Source organism: Pholcus phalangioides, unplaced genomic scaffold, assembly GCF_987345545.1.
Source record: "Pholcus phalangioides strain wild (caught in Gottingen) unplaced genomic scaffold, Ppha-v1.0 ptg000001l_1, whole genome shotgun sequence".
Lineage (NCBI taxonomy): Eukaryota > Metazoa > Arthropoda > Arachnida > Araneae > Pholcidae > Pholcus > Pholcus phalangioides.
In genome coordinates, this window is record NW_028301594.1 from 30,109,551 (window position 1) to 30,129,015 (window position 19,465).

Sequence of the window (19,465 nt, forward strand, 5' to 3'; positions counted from 1 at the left end):
AATCGAGAAAGGACAGATCGCGAAAAAGTGTCTCTACATTATTTGTGTGTGATTTGTCTTTTTTTTTTGTTTTCAAAATTCCAATTAGGATATTTTACAGTAATAGAGATATCACTATTTCATATTTAAAACAAGTTAATTCTAATCAGCCCGAAGCGTTAAAAAACGAACCCTGTATTAAATAACTCGAATCCCTTATTAACGTTCGAGTAAACGGTTAAATAGACAAAATGGGGTTGAATACTATGTGGTGTCGTCCACGGGAGGAGAAATAAGACCATCGGAATTCGAGATTACATCGATATATATAATAATAAGACAGAAATTGCTTCAATTACAATGCTATGTAAAGTTCACTTTTAAAAAAAAGGGGGGGATTTATATACTATTTATGTAGGATTACATTGCTGAGAAAATGGATAAATTAATTTCTTTTTTTTAGCTAAGACTGTTCGGGAACGAATGTATTTTGTGTAAATTGTGGGCGAGTTTTGCGCCGAATTTCCCTTAAAAATGTGTTTCTGTTCTTCCTCTGGAGAATTATCTACTTTTTTTTTACATAATTTTTATTCACTTCTAGAATCTTTTCCTTTTTATTGCGTTTCGATTCCCAATCAGTGGTTCGTAATGTTTAGTGGGCGTTGAGCGAAAAATGATCGGCAATATGTATCGCAAAATCAATTGAAGTGATAAATAGTGTAAAATAAGGATGCTCTCTTAACCTTTTGGAGAATGCGGGCCACTTCATTGGTTCGAAAACGTGTCGCGGGCCACTTAATTGATCTATAAATTCATCGCATGCTACTCAAGTGATCTGGAAATGTGTCGCGGACCACGTAATTAAAGCAAGAATGTGCCGCCGTCAAATTCATTGACGTGAGAATGTGCCGCAAGCCCCTTAATTGAAATGAGAGTGTGCCGCAGACCCCTTAATTGAAGCGAGAATGTGCCACAGACCGCTTAATTAAAGTGAGTACCGCAGACCACTTAATTGAAGTGAGAACGTGCCGCGGGGCACATAAATGATCTGAAACAGCACCCCAGGTCACTTAAGTGATCTGCGAATTCCTCCCCAAGTCATTTGAGTGACCTATAAATATGTTAACGGGCTACTTAAGCTGTGCGCCAAGAACTAAAGGCAACCTCTGAAGCACTTTCAAGTGCTACTGGAAATGTGCGTCAGGTCATTTGAGTAAGTTTCTGGAACTGTGCCATGGATAACTAAAAAGATCTGGAAATGTTCTGCGGGCCACTTAAGTGATGTGGAACTGCACTGCGGGCCACTTAAGTGGTGTGGAACTGCACTGCGGGTTATTCAAATGATCTGGTTTGTGGCACAATGGTTAATTTTTTACTAAATTAGGTTTGGGGTTACGGGCCACATCAGATGACTCCGAGGGCCACATTGAGCTCAGGGGGCCATTGGGTGAGCATGTATGATGTAAAACGCAATTTTTTGCATAACATTACGGAAGGGGGTTTTAAACCCAAACTTGGGTCACAAGGGTTCTTGAGATGGATTCTACGAATCCTTAAAATGTGGTAATGAAATACATTTGTTGTATCACTGTTTTCATGAGGGGCGTCTTACCGATTCGAGCGACCTGGACTGGGACCAAGACATTTTATTTACAGCGTAATTCTAGAACTTGTGATTAACTTTTCCATAACTAAGGAAAAATTCCAGGTGGCAAATAATTTAAAATTGATGAAAGAAATAATTCCAGAATCAATGGAAATTCAGAATTTATGATGGAAAAAAATTTCACAATTAGTGAAAGATTTCAATAATTTCAAGGCTCCTGTTCGATTCGGGGACCTGGGATTAGGGCCCTGTTGGCCCACTTGTTAAGAAGCAATGGAATGGTTTCACTAATTTCGAAAACTCATCTGAAATTTTGCTAATCAGGAATATTTAATGAGACTTCCTAAAATTGAAAATGGTCCGATGAGGAGGGGGGTCACGAAGTTAATCATCTTATTGATTTTGGGTGGTGGTGGCTCTTAAGCATGCCCAGAATATGTCATGGGAAAACGAGTATAGATAGTGAGAGCGCTCAGGGTAGTTACTACGATAAAAAAAATCTTTATCTCAAAGTGTTAAGTAACCGGCATGCAAGATAGTTTCTTTTCCCCTCATTGTCTTGAAATTATATATACATATACAAAATATGTTAGGGGTCATTCAAGTATTACGTCAGCATCGATGGGGGGGCTTCCGATTTGCTGACTTTTGATGACAAGGGGGAGGGGGGGGGGTTTGGATTATGCTTACGTCATCAACCACCCTTTATGAAGATATGAAATATTCTTAATGGGGCATCTTATTTGGTGCACCAAAAACGAAAAAAAAAACCTTTCGATAGTTATTGGGCACTTGAACTAACATTCTCCCTATTGATATGTCCCATACAGAGCCACTTTAGTGACCTCTAAATATTTTACGGTCCTTCAAGTGCTCTGGAAATGTGTCCGGGCCGCTTAAGTGCTCTGGAACTGTGCCACGTATCACTCAAGTGATCCGCAATTATGCCACGGAACACTCAAGTAATCTGGGAATCTTGCGCGGGTAACTTGAGTGATGTAGAATCGCACTGGGGCCCACTTTAGTGCTCTAAAACTGTGCCAAATGTCACTCAAGGGATCTCTAAATGTGCCACGGATCGTTTAAGTGTTTTGGAGTTGTGTCGCGGCTTACTGAAGTGTTCTTTAAATGCGAAAATGATCTTTGAGGTCTACTTCAGTGATCTGAAAATGTGCCACGGGCCACTTAAATGCGCTGGAATTGTCTCACGGGTCATTTAAGTGATTTGTAAATGTGCCGCCTAGTTCATTTTTACAAAATTAGGTTTGAGGAGGGCGGGCCGCATCAGATAACCCCGCGGGCCATTGGTTTAACGTATATGGCTTAATTAAAGGGTGGGTAGCAATGAATTTCTTAAAGAGAAAATTTGAATGCTCACCCTTCAAATAGCATTAAAATTAACAGAAATTGATTATAATAACATCTATAAATACATTACATAATGAGGTATTTTCTTTCGAAATTTTAAATTTTTAAAAATATTTTTTCATAAAAAATAACTTTTTTTTCGTCTGGGTGGAGAGGCACACGAAACCTCCCCCCCCCCATCGCGTACGTTTTTGATCCCACCAATATGCGTTAGAGGGGGGGGGGGCCTCAAAAATGGTTAAAAATTTGCTGACGTAATGCTTTTGAATGGCCCCTTACTTTTTTTTCAAACCGAGCACAACTCAGGTCTATCGCCATAGGCAATTTACTACCTAGTGAGTTGTGCCAGAAGTGTAAGTGTACCTAACAGTCTAAGTGCGTATCTAGTGTTGTGTATGATTTTTCAGTGCTGCCATCTATATCTCAGAAGTGAAGTGAGTGATGTGTAGTGACTGAATATTTGTACTGTTTGTAGGACTGTTGCTCTCTGTGGCGAGACTTTTTAATGGGGAGATCGGCTCGCATTTGCGCCGCGAAGTTGGGAACCACAGAAAACCACCTTCAGCCGACGGTGGGGCTCAAACCCGGATCCCCGCGATGCGAGTCCGTCACTATGACCACTCGACCACCACAGCGGCAAATGGCCCCTTATTGCTGAAACCCTGGAGATCCCTGGTTCGATGCGGAGGGGGTAGGTGACAAATCCATTTCTTTTCCTCGCCAACGTGCGATACATGGCTGCATACCATGAAGCGCTGTAGCTCCATGTGGAGAGAAAGAAATTTGATATAATATAGACATCTCCTTTCGTACCCACCACTTTTTGGTTTTGGCAAAAGAATATCTTTTCTTAACGAATCGTCGATAAATATAACCTTATCTTAATCCAATCGCACGTTAGAAAAAGAAAAAATATAATAGATTAGATTTTTTTACGTTCTTATATATATATATACACACATGTATATAGTAGGAAGGTAGATTATAAAGAAAGGATGGAAAGAAAAAGTAAATACCGTAGGTAATAAGCTTCGTGATGGTGAAGAGAAAGAAAACCAAGAGAACTTGTTTGAATTTATTCCACTGGTGTTTGTTCGTAATGTTACGTCCGTGATCGTATAAAGACAAAGTATCTTATCAACCTGGGCTACCTCGCTCGCATTAGGCCAGGTGATGGTATGAATATAGCCTCAGCTTTAGAAGCACGACTCGTGTAACATCGGCCATTGAATTCTAGATGTGCGAGTAATTTTAAATGACACTGGAAACTGTCTATAAATTGGTAATTATGTAAATGAATAAGCTCCAATGAAAGCTATGCAATTTTTTTTTGAAGGAAACATTTTTCATTGCTATTTCTTCAGAAGTTAAAACACTAGAACAAATTTTTGTTTAAACAAACTAAACCAAAAAATTCGTATTTTCCACTGTTGTGTATAATGGTTCATGAACCATTATGTGTGAGCAAGCTTTATACAGTATTACTTAAATTCCGTAGAATATGAGGTGCGTGTAGGTTAAGTTTTATATACTGCTCAAAACAATTAGGGGATATACATATATATTAAATTTACACAACTATTTAAACTCTACACAACTCTGAAATTGGAACTGAATTTCCCCTAATTCTTTTGAGCAGTATATATTAGCAAGTGCGCTTAAATTTTTTTAAAAGTACGAGCATATTAGTAAATCAAACCCATTTTTTTGCTGAAAATTTTACTCTTCGAGGATAAATTCTTACAGCGATAGAGAAAGCACAAAAACCCAATGTGAAGTCAAAGTCCTTCCAACAAGAAATTGATGAGTTCGATCATAAAATGAAAAGTTTAGAAATTAAATGGCTTCATTACAAGGAAAAGAAAATTAAAATATTTAACTCTCACTTCAGACAAAAAAAAAGCTTTGAGACACGAGTCCTAAGACACAGCCTTGAATCTCACTAATTTCAAGTTTTTCATGAAAACTAATCCTCAAGCAAAAGGGACTCGATTACACATTCCTCTGTATTAAATCTTTGCAACTTTCAATTAAAGTGTAAACTATGACCGATAAAATTGTGTTGATCACCTGAATTCTAAAATATAAGAGACTACAAACAAACGCAAAAAAAGGACAAACATTTATTTACATCTGTTATAGAAGAGGCTTGTTCATTATCACACACAAAAAATAAATTAAAAATTATAATCATGCCCAAGATGTTATCACTGAAAACCAATTTAAAAAAAGCAGCAATGAATTTCTTTTTCTTTTGACACACCAAAACTTTCAAAATTAATATACATAGTGTTCAATTTAAAAAAAAAATTTCAATCAGCTGGAAAAATAATTATTCAAACATCAATCTATAGGAATCACAGAAAATCATTTCCATTTTAACATTTTTCCTCCATATAATATATTTATTATTTATTCTCTTCTCATTTTTAACAAAAATACAATTGTAGCTTGCGAGAAACACAGAATTTACAAAGAAATTTACAGCTCTATACATGCTTTAGTCACACACATACATACAAAAAAAAAAAAAAAAATACTAAAACTCGCTCTGTCTGGGAGGAGGAGAAAAATCAGTAAAATCAATTGATGTCAAGAAGAAAAACATTCAGCTAAACACAGATAAAAACGATAGTTTGAAATCCTGACACAATCACAATATCCCAATGAACCCACTCCCAAACAATCTAGTTCAAAATATGTGTCGAATCAAAAGATCATCCACCAAAAAGGGAGGAAAGAACAAAAAGTATGAAAATTGGAGTTTCTTGTGATGAGTGAGTAGGCGCAAGATCTATTTGTGACTTTAGTTAGAACTCTCTTCAGAGCTGGTTTGGCATTTTTCTAAATATCTCCTGCAAAAAAATAAAATAATTTAGATTTTAGATCAAAAACTGATTCAAGCATACATATGTAAAATGTAACCATCTTATTTGTTTTCATAAGTGCGGCAGAACTTTTCTTATCCTGCCCTCTTTCAATGGCATCTATCCTTGATCCATTTGTACCCACCGTACTCATTTGAGTATGACGGGGATTTAGCTTTGTATATTTTAGCCTTGCAGCTAGATGTTTCATATTTTAGCACGTTTAGATGATAACCCCCTTCAGAGATTGGCATCAAAAAAATTCTTGAAAAGCCATTTTTGGTTTAGAAATGAACCTTTGAAGTGTGTGTATTTTATTATCTCATGGGTACTTTTGTTTTCCAAATTATATTATTGACATTGTATTGTTATTTTCACGCAAGCGATACTATTGTTATTGATTATTTAGATTAGTTTCACGTGAATAACAGACAATTGAAACCTCATTCTTCACTGTTACATAAAAGTGGACTAACTCTTGTTGAATCTATCACATTTATATACTCAAAGAACCAGTTTAATGTTACTTGCGAACGTGTAATTTTGTCTATATTTTTGCCACACTCAAAGTGTCTATTATACACAAAGACCTCACTTTGAAAACTAGATAAAGATGTAACAACAATTCATAGAAACTATTTAAAGGAAAATATTTTGATCTCCAAATATAAGATTGGGTTTTAAAACATGGAGGGTATACTTTTTGGCGGCTTTAATGAGGAGATTTTTTCTTTCAGCCAGCATCCGTTCACGTTCCTCTGGAGACTTGGAGAAGCGACATCCAAGCACAGAAGATGATGCTGTCACATTTGAAGGAAAATTTGGGAACCTGTTAATGGGGGAGAATGTTGATCGATTATTAAACTGCAATCATGATAAAACACTTCAGTTTTACTCACGAAAGAAAATAAATATACGATCTCTCTAAATAAATGACTGTTCATTCATTTTGTAACAATATTTTTATATATAGGGTGGTCATAAAATAACTGCTGATATTTTATAATCGCCCCTAATTACATGTCCCTAGGGCCAGAAAAACCAATGATCAGTAGAGACAAAAAAAAAAATAACAAAATTTTTTTCGAAAATAGTAACTCTTATACACTGCAAAAAAATCGGCAAAAAAACCATAAATGGCATTGGAACAGTACCTGTCACACCATAAACCAATGACGAAGAAAAAGATACATGCATAAAAACCAATGCAGATCACATTTCTACTACTGGAAGTTCTAAGACACGTTAGCGCACCAGTCCCTTGGTAAGATATTTTTGTCTGTGTCCTTGCGCTAGCATCCATGGTGCTACAGGTAACATTTCAATGCCATTCATAATTTTTCACTGCGCCGATCACTTTGCAATGCATAAAAGTAGGTGTTGCCATTTGAATTTCTTAAAATAGTTTTGCTGCAGCCATAACAGCCAGAGCAAGGGTTCTGCTTTTTTTTTTCATTCTTCAACGCAACCCCTATATCTTTAATTTCATTTATACAAATACAAATACAAATACAACGCCACAACAGGCAAAATGCCCAACGAGGTGGCTGATAAAAAGATGCCCATAAAAATATGGTTGTCATATGTTTCAAAAATACAGCAACCCAATTAAAAATGCAATTAACACAAATTACAAACAATATATACACATGATAAGATATTATACAATGCCCATAAAGAATACTTATGGTTGTCTTATTCTAAGAATGGATAGCTTCTCGATTTACCCCAACATGTTTATCGTATTTCTTTTTAAACGTGTCAATTGTGTTACAATTTACTACCTCCGGGGGTAAGCTATTCCATTTATTAACAACCCTATTGGAGAAAAATTCCCTGCGACACCATAACCTTGCATTGTCCCTCACCAATCGATACTGGTGTCCCCTTGTAAAAGCAGTCGATTGGCGGTGTACTAAAAGTTCATGGTCCATCCTATCCATCCCATTGAAAATTTTGAACACTTCGATCATATCTCCTCGACACCTGCGTTCATCCAATGTAAACATATTCAAAAAATGAAGTCTTTCTTCATAACTCAAGCCCTGTGTGCCAATAAGGACACGCGTAGCTCTTCTCTGCACCCCTTCAACCAAGTCTATGTCCCTCTGTAGGTATGGTCTCCAAAACCTTACAGCATACTCCAGTCCAGGACGAACTAAGCCTCGAAAAAGCGGAAGAATGACTTTAGGAGAACGCGAAGAGACCTTTTTGAAAATGAGACCAAGCATTCTATTCGCTTTTTTGACAACCGCTGAACAATGTTCAGAAAACTTAAGTCGCTCGTCAATGAGAATTCCCAAATCGGTGACTCTAGTTGCATCCGGGATAGTGACACCATTCAACTCGTAAGAGAACCGTGGGTTGTTCGAACCAAAATGAGCGACCATGCACTTATCTACGCTAAACGTCATGCTCCATTCATTTGCCCATGCTGCAATCTTGTTTAAGTTGGTCTGGAGCAACTCCCTATCGCTTTCATTTCCGATTACTCCCATTAGCTTCACATCATCTGCGAATTTGCTAGTAATTCCATCGATACCCTGATCGAGTTTGTCGATAAAAAGTGAAAAAAGTATGGGGCCAAGGACACTTCCCTGAGGAACTCCACTTGTGACGTCTGTCCAACCAGAGAATTCCCCGTTCACCATAACTCGTTGCGACCTATCTCTTAACCACGATTCTATCCAATTCAGCAAGTTGCCCCCTATTCCAATCTCGTGTAAACGCTTCAAGAGTTTGCCATGTTGGACCCGATCGAATGCCTTCTGGAAATCAAGGTAAACAACGTCGACATTTTTGCTCTTACCCAAAGCCTTAGTCACGTAATCATAGAAGCAAAGGAGGTTAGTTACACATGACTTCCCCTTCCTGAACCCATGCTGATTATCCGACAATACATTATTCTCGTCTATCCACTTCACAAACTGCCTTTTGATGATAATTTCCAAAATTTTCGAGAGGGAGCTCGTCAAACTCACTGGACGATAATTAGACACCATTTCTCTACTACCCTTCTTAAATATCGGAACAACGTTAGCCAGTTTCCAATCTCTCGGGACGATACCCTCAGCAACACTACTCCTGTATATCTGTGCGACTGGCCCCAACAATTCATTAGCACCTTCCCTGAGAACCCTGGGATAGATATCATCTGGTCCTGGTGCTTTGCTTGCACATACATTTCTTAGAAGATTTAGGACATCCACGTCTTCCACTTGAATATCGTTGAGCGTTTTATTACCCCATGCAACACCCGTATATCGAATATCATTATCTCCATTAAAAACCGACGCGAAAAAGTCATTGAAAGCACTACACATGCCTACATTGCTCTCTACTTTTGAGCCTCCTATCGAGAGGGGGCCAACTGTCCCCTTACATCCATTATTGACGTATCGAAAAAATGATTTTGGGTCAGAGCCAATGTTATCTGCCAACCTAGATTCAACTTGCTTTTTACTATCCCTTATCGCTTTCTTCAACAGTCTTCTTTTATCAGTAAACAATGATAGGTCACCTCGTCCACTTTTATACTCTCTGAATGCTCTTTTCTTTTCAAGATAAAGGTTCCGCACGCTATCCGTGAACCATAGAGGGTGTGATGTACAAACACGTTGCATCCATTGATTTTTGCAGCAGCTAGGAGTTCATGCATAGGTAAGATTAATTTTATATACGACCACCCTGTACACATTTATGTATGCCATGCATGTGCATTCCAAGGAATCTTGAGTCAAATTACAGGATGTTGAATTTTGTGAAGAACCACTGTACAAGTTTCAAACAACTTTTAGATCAAGATGAAGTCTTTCAAACCCTTCTAAGACATTTTTTCACATGATTAAATATCTAGCTGAACACTTTCAATAATAGGAATAATTTTTAAAATGGAAAAGTCAATTGTGTTTTTGATAAATTAACATGAAATATTTCAAAAAATAAAATACTGGCAAAAATTTAGAAAAAAAATAAGACAATTAATAAATGATCAAATCTATAAAACAAAATTTAAAACATTTTAAAGACTTTAAGAGGGGCGGGGAAGACATAATATGACTGACTTATTTAAGCAAGAAGTACGTAATAAAACTTCCCCCCCATACCTGTTTGAGTCATTATCAACAACATCAGTGAATACTTCAGGAGCAAACACAGCATCTTCTATATAATTTAGGGGATTTCCACAGATTTCTGCTCCTGCTTCTAGTCCCATAAAGGTTGGTGGTTGACTACATTCTGATGCCTACAATGTGAAATGAAATACAAAAAAGGAGGAAAAAAAAGATTTATTTCATGCTGAGTACTGAAGAGATATGAATGATTATACAGGTGCAAACCACATTTCAAACTACAAGTGCAAACACTTCAGACACCATTAGCAGGTAAATCAGTACCAAGATCCTGCAGGGTCTCCAGGCTGGATGTTAATTTTTCTGCACATAATTCAAATTTTTGCACAAACTCAAATCCTTAATTTTCATGCTCATTTTCCTAATTTCAGGACACTTCATAAAGCCATGGCATTTGAACAGATTTTTAAAGATTTTTATTTTTATATTGAGAAAGTTAGCCCCCCCCCTATGGGTTTGACAAGTAAAAATAAAATAATTTAAGACAATCAAGACACAGACCAGTACTGAACTCCAAGCCTAGGTTTTTTTTATATCTTAATTGTAAATATATTTGCTGTAATTTACGTTTTATCTGAGAAAAATATTAGGTTCTCTTGGAGGTATTGGCTTCCTAGAGGGAACCTAATTTTTACAATTTTCTCGTGGATCATAATAATCAATTAAGCAGGGAAGAAGTATTTCAAATACAAAAAAAGGGGGGGGGGGAAGAATATGCGAAACAAACAAAACTATTAATGATACAAATAGTTAATAAGGTCTAAATCAAACCAATGATAAGGCCATCATTTGATGAAAATTGTTTGTTCAAGTTCGAAGACCGTCGCCTGTTCTCAACATTTCCCCAACACTAGTGGTTGGCATCAGAATTGATAAAAGATAAAACTTTTGATTCAGTTTTATCAATTCTCCTTATGATGCCAATCACTAGTGTTGGGGAAACGTTGAGAACTAGCTCAAATGGACGACAGTCTTTGAACCAGAACAAACAATTTTCATTAATTATACAATTAAAAAATTTCAAAAATAAAATAAATTTCAAAATATACAAAGAATGTTTTTAGGTAGTGTTCAAAGTACATGTTTCAAGTACAAAACGACACCGACGGAATGGCAGAAATGATTTGGCAGCGGAAACCGAATTTGCACCAAGACAGCGTACTAGCACAAATCAGGGGAATTTTTTTTCCCCTACATCAAAATGAACCCTCAATACAGAGGGGTATTCTAAAAAACCATCTGGTGGCTGTACTACTATAATCAGGCAAGTGTTTTACTCTTATTGCATATATAAACTCTGTATACTTCATACATTGCCTGGATGAATAATTTTATTTATGCATTTTATTATATAAAATAAATGTTACATTAATATTCCACAAATAATAAATATCAGATATCACATTTTATAACACATCTCTGTCTACAGTGTTTTAATAAAATTATTAGAACAATTTTAAATAAGTTCAATACCAGCATGGTTAATATGAGAATTTCTAGTCATTTTTGGTTTGCTATTTTTGACTGAATTAGAAAATTAATTTTTTACGAGCTCAAAAATGAGAAGTTCAACTGATATGAGGAAAACTTTCAAACGTTGTGCCCCTTTCCAAGCAAATATGTAAATGTAACAGAATTTGGAAACTTCCACAGACTTCCTCTCTCTTCAATGTAGAGTTAGAATTATCATCAGTCAAATGAACTCTTGGTATGCCAACCACCCTTTATATAGCATCATTTCTCTCTATTATGACCTTCCTTTTGCAAAGTGAGAGGATACACACTTCCTTTGGTTATTGATCATTCACTGTCTATTGCAAACACAGTAAGAAATGAATAGATGTAGATGCAAAGCCTTAGCTGCCGGAATAAGAATTCTTTGTTCAACTATTATGTGTTTAGCATAGTTCTTAAATTCCAAAAAAGCTCATAAAATCACCCAGGGAGTTTGAAATGGTAATGCACTCTTTTTTTAAAGTGTGATTCACATGTAGAAAGTCCTTCCATGTTTTTTTGGGGTCATTTACCACTTTAATAATTTTTTCAACTTGGAAGTGGTTCATACTGGTCATAATACAAATACAAATAGAACGCCACAACAGGCAAATTGTCCAACGAGGTGGGTGACTGATAAATGGATATTACAGTTTATATCTTGATAAGACTTGGTCCAAACTTTTATTTCTATGCATGAAACAAATTTTGAATGTGGATTTTCATGTATATATGTAGACTTTCGAGAGCATGTGTGTGAAATCACTAGTTATTAAGTGACTGCATATTGAGTCACTTTTATTCAGCTCTTTGAAGTGATGCCATACACCGAAGTCTGACAATAAACTTAACATAATTAATGTTCCTGCATTTGCTCTTCTGTGAAATTATAACCATCCAATTTCTAATGCAAGAATATTATTCATTAAACTTTTATATTGTCAGTTGACATTGACAGATGAAGATAAATACACCATAATACAGTACACTGTGAATGACACAGAACTTTTCACGGTTGTAAGTTAAAGTATAGCATAATAGTAGGCAACTCGATGGTAGGAAAAACAAAACTCACTGGTAGAATCACTAATCTGCCATCTAAAATATTTTCAACAGTTGTTTCCACAGACTTAGTTGCCCGTAGGTCATCAATGATAATGTTCAGAGACAAGTGGGGAAACATTTGCTGCACTTGGCGTGCCTGTGTAAAATACATAAATGGTATTCCAAATTAAAGATTTGTAATAGAAGGTATTGCACACACTGACATTTAACTTATATACCAACACCCGATACTCAATGCTTTTTTTCTGGGAATAAAAATGTTCTGGTACTCACCACGAAGATGTAATTACAGCAACTCCCACACCTGAACTTAAGAAAAGAGAAAGGCGCCGGTACTACGTACCGTTGTATACAGCCAGAAAAAAAGCACTGTTAACATACATGGCACAATTTTCTATACTGCCCAAAACAATCAAGGGATAAAAGATGTTTTATGAATTAATTAATTAATACACACCATAATTTCAGTAATGGAAATTACATGAAAGATTAAAATGCAAATTTCACACAAGCACAGTGGCACCGGAGTCTGAAGTGCATAAGTGACTGCTGTATTTTGTAACGTAAGCCAGAGCAACCCCAGATAATCAAAATCTTATATACCAACTTAAGTTGGGGCTTAAGCTGAGTGTCTACAGGTCTAAAACGCCTCTGATGCCCCTGTGCACGAATGAATGCCTGATAATGAAATTTTTCGTTTATGTAAAGTTAAAAAATATATTTTCTATTAGTAAATGGCAAGTGATAAATGAATCATATGATAATTTTGAAAGGACAAATTTATCTCGGAGAACTATTAGATTTACAGAATGATAAAGAATAAAGAATGCAAAAAAACAGGAAATTTTGGAAATGAAAATCAGAAAGAGAAAGTGAAGAGTGAAACTAATCATGCATGTATTTTCTCCAACTTTTTGCAAAATTTCATATCTTACTTTATTTTTTGTAAAGTAGAAATTTAAAAAATATATATATTTACCATAACTTCAAGCTGTGATCTTTGTATTGCTTCGTACTGCCTTTCACTTATATTGTTTGAATGACTGACCTCTACAAAAAGTGTTGGCAACCAGCTGATGTAGCGAGAGCCTAAATAATGAGAAGAGATCATGAAAAATAGAACTATTCACTTTTCTATCTCACACATACCTAAATACACTACTACTTAACCAAATGTATCTTGGCCCAGGAGCCCCCCCCCTCCCATGTTCTGAAATGAGACTTGTCTTTTGCGTTATCTACCCCAAGCAGGAAAAAAGCCTCGCTTTTGGCAACTTTTTCTCAAACTTCCCAGTTTCACCCCCCAAGAGGTGTGGCCCAAGGTGGATGGCTTCTAGCATTGTTGACCAATGTTCGATGCGGATGGAGAGAGATGGCCACAGGAGAGTCGTCAGAGGTGGCAAGGTGGTCCAGGAACATAGTCTTCAGATGTGTGGCCCTTAGTGGATCGCTTCCAGCAGTGTTGGCAGATGTTAGATGGAGAGAGGCCTCTGGAGAGCAGTCGTGAGAGGTGGCCCACGAGAATCGTCTTCTATGATCTGGCAGGGTAACGGGTACATTCCTTAGTATGAAAAACATTGCATGTCTCCCCCCACCCCCCATGTTCTGAGAGGAGACTCGTCTTTTGTGTTAGCTACCCCGAGTACCTCACGAAAAAAGCCTCTTTTTTGACAACTTTTTCTCGAACTTCCCAGTTTCAACTCACATGTTCGGTCGTAGAAGTGTCAAGTGACAGCAGTGTCAGGCTCTCACCTTTTTTGCGGCAAAAACCCGTGAAAAAGATGGCTCACTTGGGAGGGGATGGGAGCGAGAACAAAATGGCCAAAATACATGTCTAAACATGATTTTGCAAAAATCTGGAATTTTTGAGTGCCCACACATGGTATTTTGTGGAAGAGCCACACTCAAGGGACCAAAGAGCCGTGGTTTGCCGACCACTGGGTTAGACAATGCGTTGCCGTTGTGAAGCATGCATAAATGTGGATGGTAAGAACTTGCACTTGTTGTGAAACTTAATGTGTGCACGTACTGTCCTCATGTAAAGTATAGCTAAATCAATAGGTTTTCCACCCATTATTGGCTTGTCATTTCTGCATATTCGTTTATTCATCAGGTTGGGGTTTCTGGTCATACATTCCTAGGTGATTCTGTTTTGTACCTCCCCTAAAAGCTTGTACATTGAGTTTTGAGTTACTCTGTATAGGAGTTTCATCAATATATGTATTGAACAAAACTGTAGATATGAATAAAAAAACAAATATTAAGTTTAGTTATAGTTTTTGAATTAAAAAACAAAAATTAATCACCATCAAAATGGAAAAAATGGTTTGATGGCTGATTTACAGAAGTCACTTGAGTATCATCACCAAGGCCTCGAAGCAAATCAGAATGACTTGATCTCCTGATGCTGAAATCCTTGTCAACAGAATCACTCAGAGTCTTCCGACATGTTGGACAGGATGTATCCTGCTCTAACCAGGAACGTAAACAAGAGCTAGAGGGGGAAAAATTTCACAACAGAAAGATAAATATAAGAAAAATAACAAATATATGAAATTTCTCACTTAATCACCTCTAAATCTTATTGGCCTTTTTATTTGTTTTTGGATATGAATGATATATTGAGGGGCTACAGTGATTAAAATTTCTTTCATATTTCAAGTGAAATAATCTATATTGTAGCTTATCAAAATCAAGGACAATAAATATTCTTATCAAAAATAATTTTTTATAAAATTTTTCTCATTTCATATTATTCAACATAACTTACTTGTGAAAAATATGACCACAGGGCAGTTTTCTTGCACTATCCAAATAGTCCCAGCAAATGGCACAATCATCATTGTTTTTTTCCAACTCTTCACTTGTGGCCATAGGATAGCTAAAATTGTATTTGTAATAAAAAAATCTCAAATATTTTTATAAACTTGAAATTTGCCTTTTTGAATGTTTCAAATATCCAATGATATTGTTTTACATGGTAGAAGATATAGTCAATTTCATATAATTTTAGAGTTTTATAATTTTATATAGTTTGTATGCCCATATAATGTACATGTGCATAAAATATACAGCACCCGATAGAATCGGGTAATTCTAAAATTGATGACTTTCGATGATCTTGTGTCATCGTCATGACATTAACTATGGGCATTACGAAATAAACACATGACAGAATTCATCATACCAGAAATTGAAGTCTTATTTCAATTGTATTATCCAGATAGGAATAGAATTATTTTCTTTGGAAGCATTACAAAACATTTCAGTAAGAGTGATTGATACTTTTCCCAGCAAGCTTATTATGTCAATGATTATAAATGCGCAACACCAATGCACAAGTGCTTCAAACAGACAAGATTATTCAATGAGAAAATTGTTTTGCCCTCCCCCCTTTTTTCCTCAAAATATGATAATTTGTGTGTTTGAAGGTCAACATATCAGGTAACGACTTGTCGTATAAAACCTATTCGGAAGGACAACTTCGTCAACTTGGAAGATACAAACCTAGGCCAGTTAAACTCGAAGATGGTGTACAAAGCACAGAGTTGCCAAACTAAATGATGTTCTTGAATAACTACAAATACCAGTAGAAACAGTTCACTAGGCATGCTTGAAGTATAAGTTAAAAGTGAAACTTTTACATATGCTAATGATAAAAAATAAGCATTAACAGACACATTCAAAAACACATGCTTAAAAGTGGAAAAATTGTGAACATACTTGAGTTCCATATGTCTGACTATTCTCAGGTAGTTTTTGTACTTCTTAATCCTGTGGCGAATTTCATAGAAGAGACAACGTAACTGCATTGCAATCACAAGACTAGCCATTGACAGGAATATGTTTCCCCATAGCTGAAACAAATTTTGAGAGTTTAAATCATTTTTCATGTCTAACATCTCGTTATAATATTAACTCATTTGCATTCGCAAGTGGAATAAATCTGAAATTGTGTGGCCTTCACCACAGAGCAAAATGATATGCTTGTTTAGTACATGAAAAATAAAAACCTGTTTCTTAACTTGATGCACAGTGATAGGGAACAGGAAGTAATAAATCATTCAAAGAGAAGATGCAAATGGGTTAGGAATGAAAACAAGTGAAAATTCAGTATTCATTGTTTGATTCAATTTGTTTTTTTGTTTCGGCACAAGGACAAATTAGGTCAAGTGGCGCCGCAAAAAGAGACTAAATATAATACAAAATAAGAATAATTTGCGAGAAAAATAAAATGTGATATAAAAAACATCCAATTCACAAACTAATTTTCTGGTTCCAAACAATATATTCCTTTAAATGTCTTTTCCATTTTTAAACTTTCAAGTTTACGAACTAGTTTTTCACGTCTGTATGGGTTTGTAAAAACTAGCATTGACTGTATAACCTAGCTGATATTCAATATGATCAACCCCCCCCCCCCCGACAATTGGCTGATTTTACATAAAGATCATATACATTTCACTGAAATCATAGCAGTACATAAATTTTTCTGATGAAAAAATTACCAGATCTATGCGACAACACATCTTGTATTCAACACTATGTTTAAGATTATGCATGCAGAGTAAGTTCATATTTAGAAGGGAAAAAAAATTATAATCGACACACAATACAAAAATAACCACAATATCAAACTGACCAGCATATGAAGATGATGGAGAAAGTCAATAGAGAGCGCTGTCAACTCAAACATCAATTCACTATAATACACATAGGTGGCTCGTTTCTCCCAAGTTCCTTTATGTTTGACATCACACAAATGGATAGCATATCTGTCAAATAAAAAATAAAATTTTGATTTTCCTTCAGCCATAAGTTAAAATGTATACAAAGAATCTGAAGTTAACTTTAAATAAATAGTTAAAATAATCCACTTGTGCAGTAAGTAAAAACCTGTTTGATTATCAATGCATGGTGGAATGCATCTGGTGATGATTTTAGAGGGAAGACAAATGTGGATTAACAGCTACTCCCAAAACTTTTCTTATAACAAAAACGATGTTTACAATTTATAAATGGTTAAACAGTTCAAGATTATAACAACCACCATCATTCTATCGAAAACAAATTTTGTTACATCCAATGGTTGCTGCATCTAAGGGAAACATACAGGCCATAAAATTACTTTGCTGATATACAAGCCCCTAACGGCTACGAAAAACTGATGCAAATGAAATTCGAGATCTAAATGTTTTAAAGTATGTGCTTGAGAATAAAAAGAATAAAACACAGGTTCTAACAGTTGTGGTCACAGCAAAAATATTTCAAAAAATTAAAATGGTAACACCTACTGTTATGAATTGCAAAGTGATTAGGGTAGTGAAAAATCATGAATGGCATTGGAACAATACCTGTAACACCGTAATCACACGTGTACGGAACAGACAAAGATCTTACCAAAGGGTTGGTGCACTAACCTCAATGTGGGACTGAGATACCAATGAAATCTACATTAGCTAATTCTTTGCCTGCATCTGGTGCCGGTGTTTACCATGCTCTACAGGTAGTGTTCCAACACTCTTCATGGGTTTTCACTGCGCTGATCTCTTTACAATGTATAAAAATGGACGTTGGCATTTAAATTTTTCGAAACATTATTGCAGTGGCTGCCAACTGTGAGAGTTAGGGCTTTGTTTTTCTCCTCACTCTCAAGTACTTACTCGAGATGCTTATATCTTAAATTTCATTCGTCGAATTTTACAGTCACTAAGGGCTTGTATATTAGCAAAGTTATTTTATGACCACCTCCATAACATTTAGGGCTTATCATACCAGTCATTGTAATGGAACAGTCGCTACAACATATGGTCATTGATCACCTATTTTCCAGTTGATGATTGCTATGATGATCATATAATAACATTACATAATACGCTGTCCGATGCAAAATCCATCAAAGCATGAATGATAATGTTATGAAAACTATGCAAATAGTCTTTATTTATCATGCCATTTGTTGTCTGTAAATAGTCATTATCTTTAATGTAAAAATGAAAATTAAAGCATTTCTCTGTAAATCTTGCCAAACTGGCAAAAAAACTTGAGTTTGGCGGCAGCTCCAATGTTTTGGTGACATCATAGCGCAAAGAGAAATTTATGGACGGAAAAGGAAAGAACGAGATCTCATGAGAAAACAGTGGAGAAATTTCTTAAACTTTTCTTCCTCGCCTGCATAAAAATGCAGCCAAAGCAAAACCAAGAAGTAGTTGAGTTGAGAGAGAAGACAAATTCTTGAGCGTGTTAGAGCACTTTCAGGGAGGGGGGGGGGAATCTTCGAATAATTTGTATATGCAAATCTTTGCTTGTGAATACGTGTACATAGGTTACGTGAAATAAATCGGTGTCATCCTTCTAACTGCTTTATGCTTTGCTATCTTGAGTGCTTGTCTTGAGAGACATTATCAGGAACAATATAGCTTAAACACATTGACTTAACATGTATATATATGTTTCTATTAAACAGCTATGAAAATACTAAAAATATATGAATTCTCTCATCATACAGATAAATATACATAATACTACAATGCTATAGGCATCATTTCATATCACTCACCTCACAATGACATACAGCGTTCGCACAGTGACAAGGGAGCACTGCAAAATGTTAATAAACAGCATTAGCATTGAAAGGAAAAAAGAACCTCAAAAATACACTTATGAAAACAATATACAATTAAAATCAGAGGTACTCGTGATGACATGCATTTGATATGGAGACATTACCTCAGCAGCCATAAAAGCAAATGTATTGATACCAGCATGAAAACCAATGAATATGCAGAGTCCAAATAAACACAATGATACTGAGAGAATTCCAAAGAGCAAAGTCAAAACTCTGCAATGTGTCCATTTAGGTGTAGTGGGTGAGAAAGACAGCTGTGCAAGAAAGGGGAAAAAAAAGATTACCAATCATGAATATAATTAAGTTTTTACAACTAAAATAACAT

The 19,465-nt window shown here is 35.8% G+C and overlaps 1 protein-coding gene across 2 annotated transcripts in view; it reads right to left on the reverse strand.

The window, feature by feature from the left end:
- Positions 1–5,062: 5,062 nt before the first annotated feature.
- Positions 5,063–19,465, reverse strand: part of LOC149090343 (E3 ubiquitin-protein ligase AMFR-like) — a 40,722-nt gene continuing 26,319 nt past the window's right edge. For both annotated transcript variants that reach the window (XM_089234294.1, XM_089234286.1), the window contains exons 4-14: positions 19,242–19,394; positions 19,072–19,112; positions 17,155–17,287; positions 16,236–16,369; positions 15,283–15,393; positions 14,819–15,006; positions 13,492–13,601; positions 12,523–12,648; positions 9,927–10,066; positions 6,521–6,649; positions 5,063–5,808 (exon numbers count right to left, since the gene is read on the reverse strand). In XM_089234294.1, the coding sequence (XP_089090420.1) occupies positions 5,760–5,808; positions 6,521–6,649; positions 9,927–10,066; positions 12,523–12,648; positions 13,492–13,601; positions 14,819–15,006; positions 15,283–15,393; positions 16,236–16,369; positions 17,155–17,287; positions 19,072–19,112; positions 19,242–19,394 (1,314 nt within the window). In that variant the 3' untranslated portion in view covers positions 5,063–5,759. The remainder of the gene's footprint in view (positions 5,809–6,520; positions 6,650–9,926; positions 10,067–12,522; positions 12,649–13,491; positions 13,602–14,818; positions 15,007–15,282; positions 15,394–16,235; positions 16,370–17,154; positions 17,288–19,071; positions 19,113–19,241; positions 19,395–19,465) is intronic.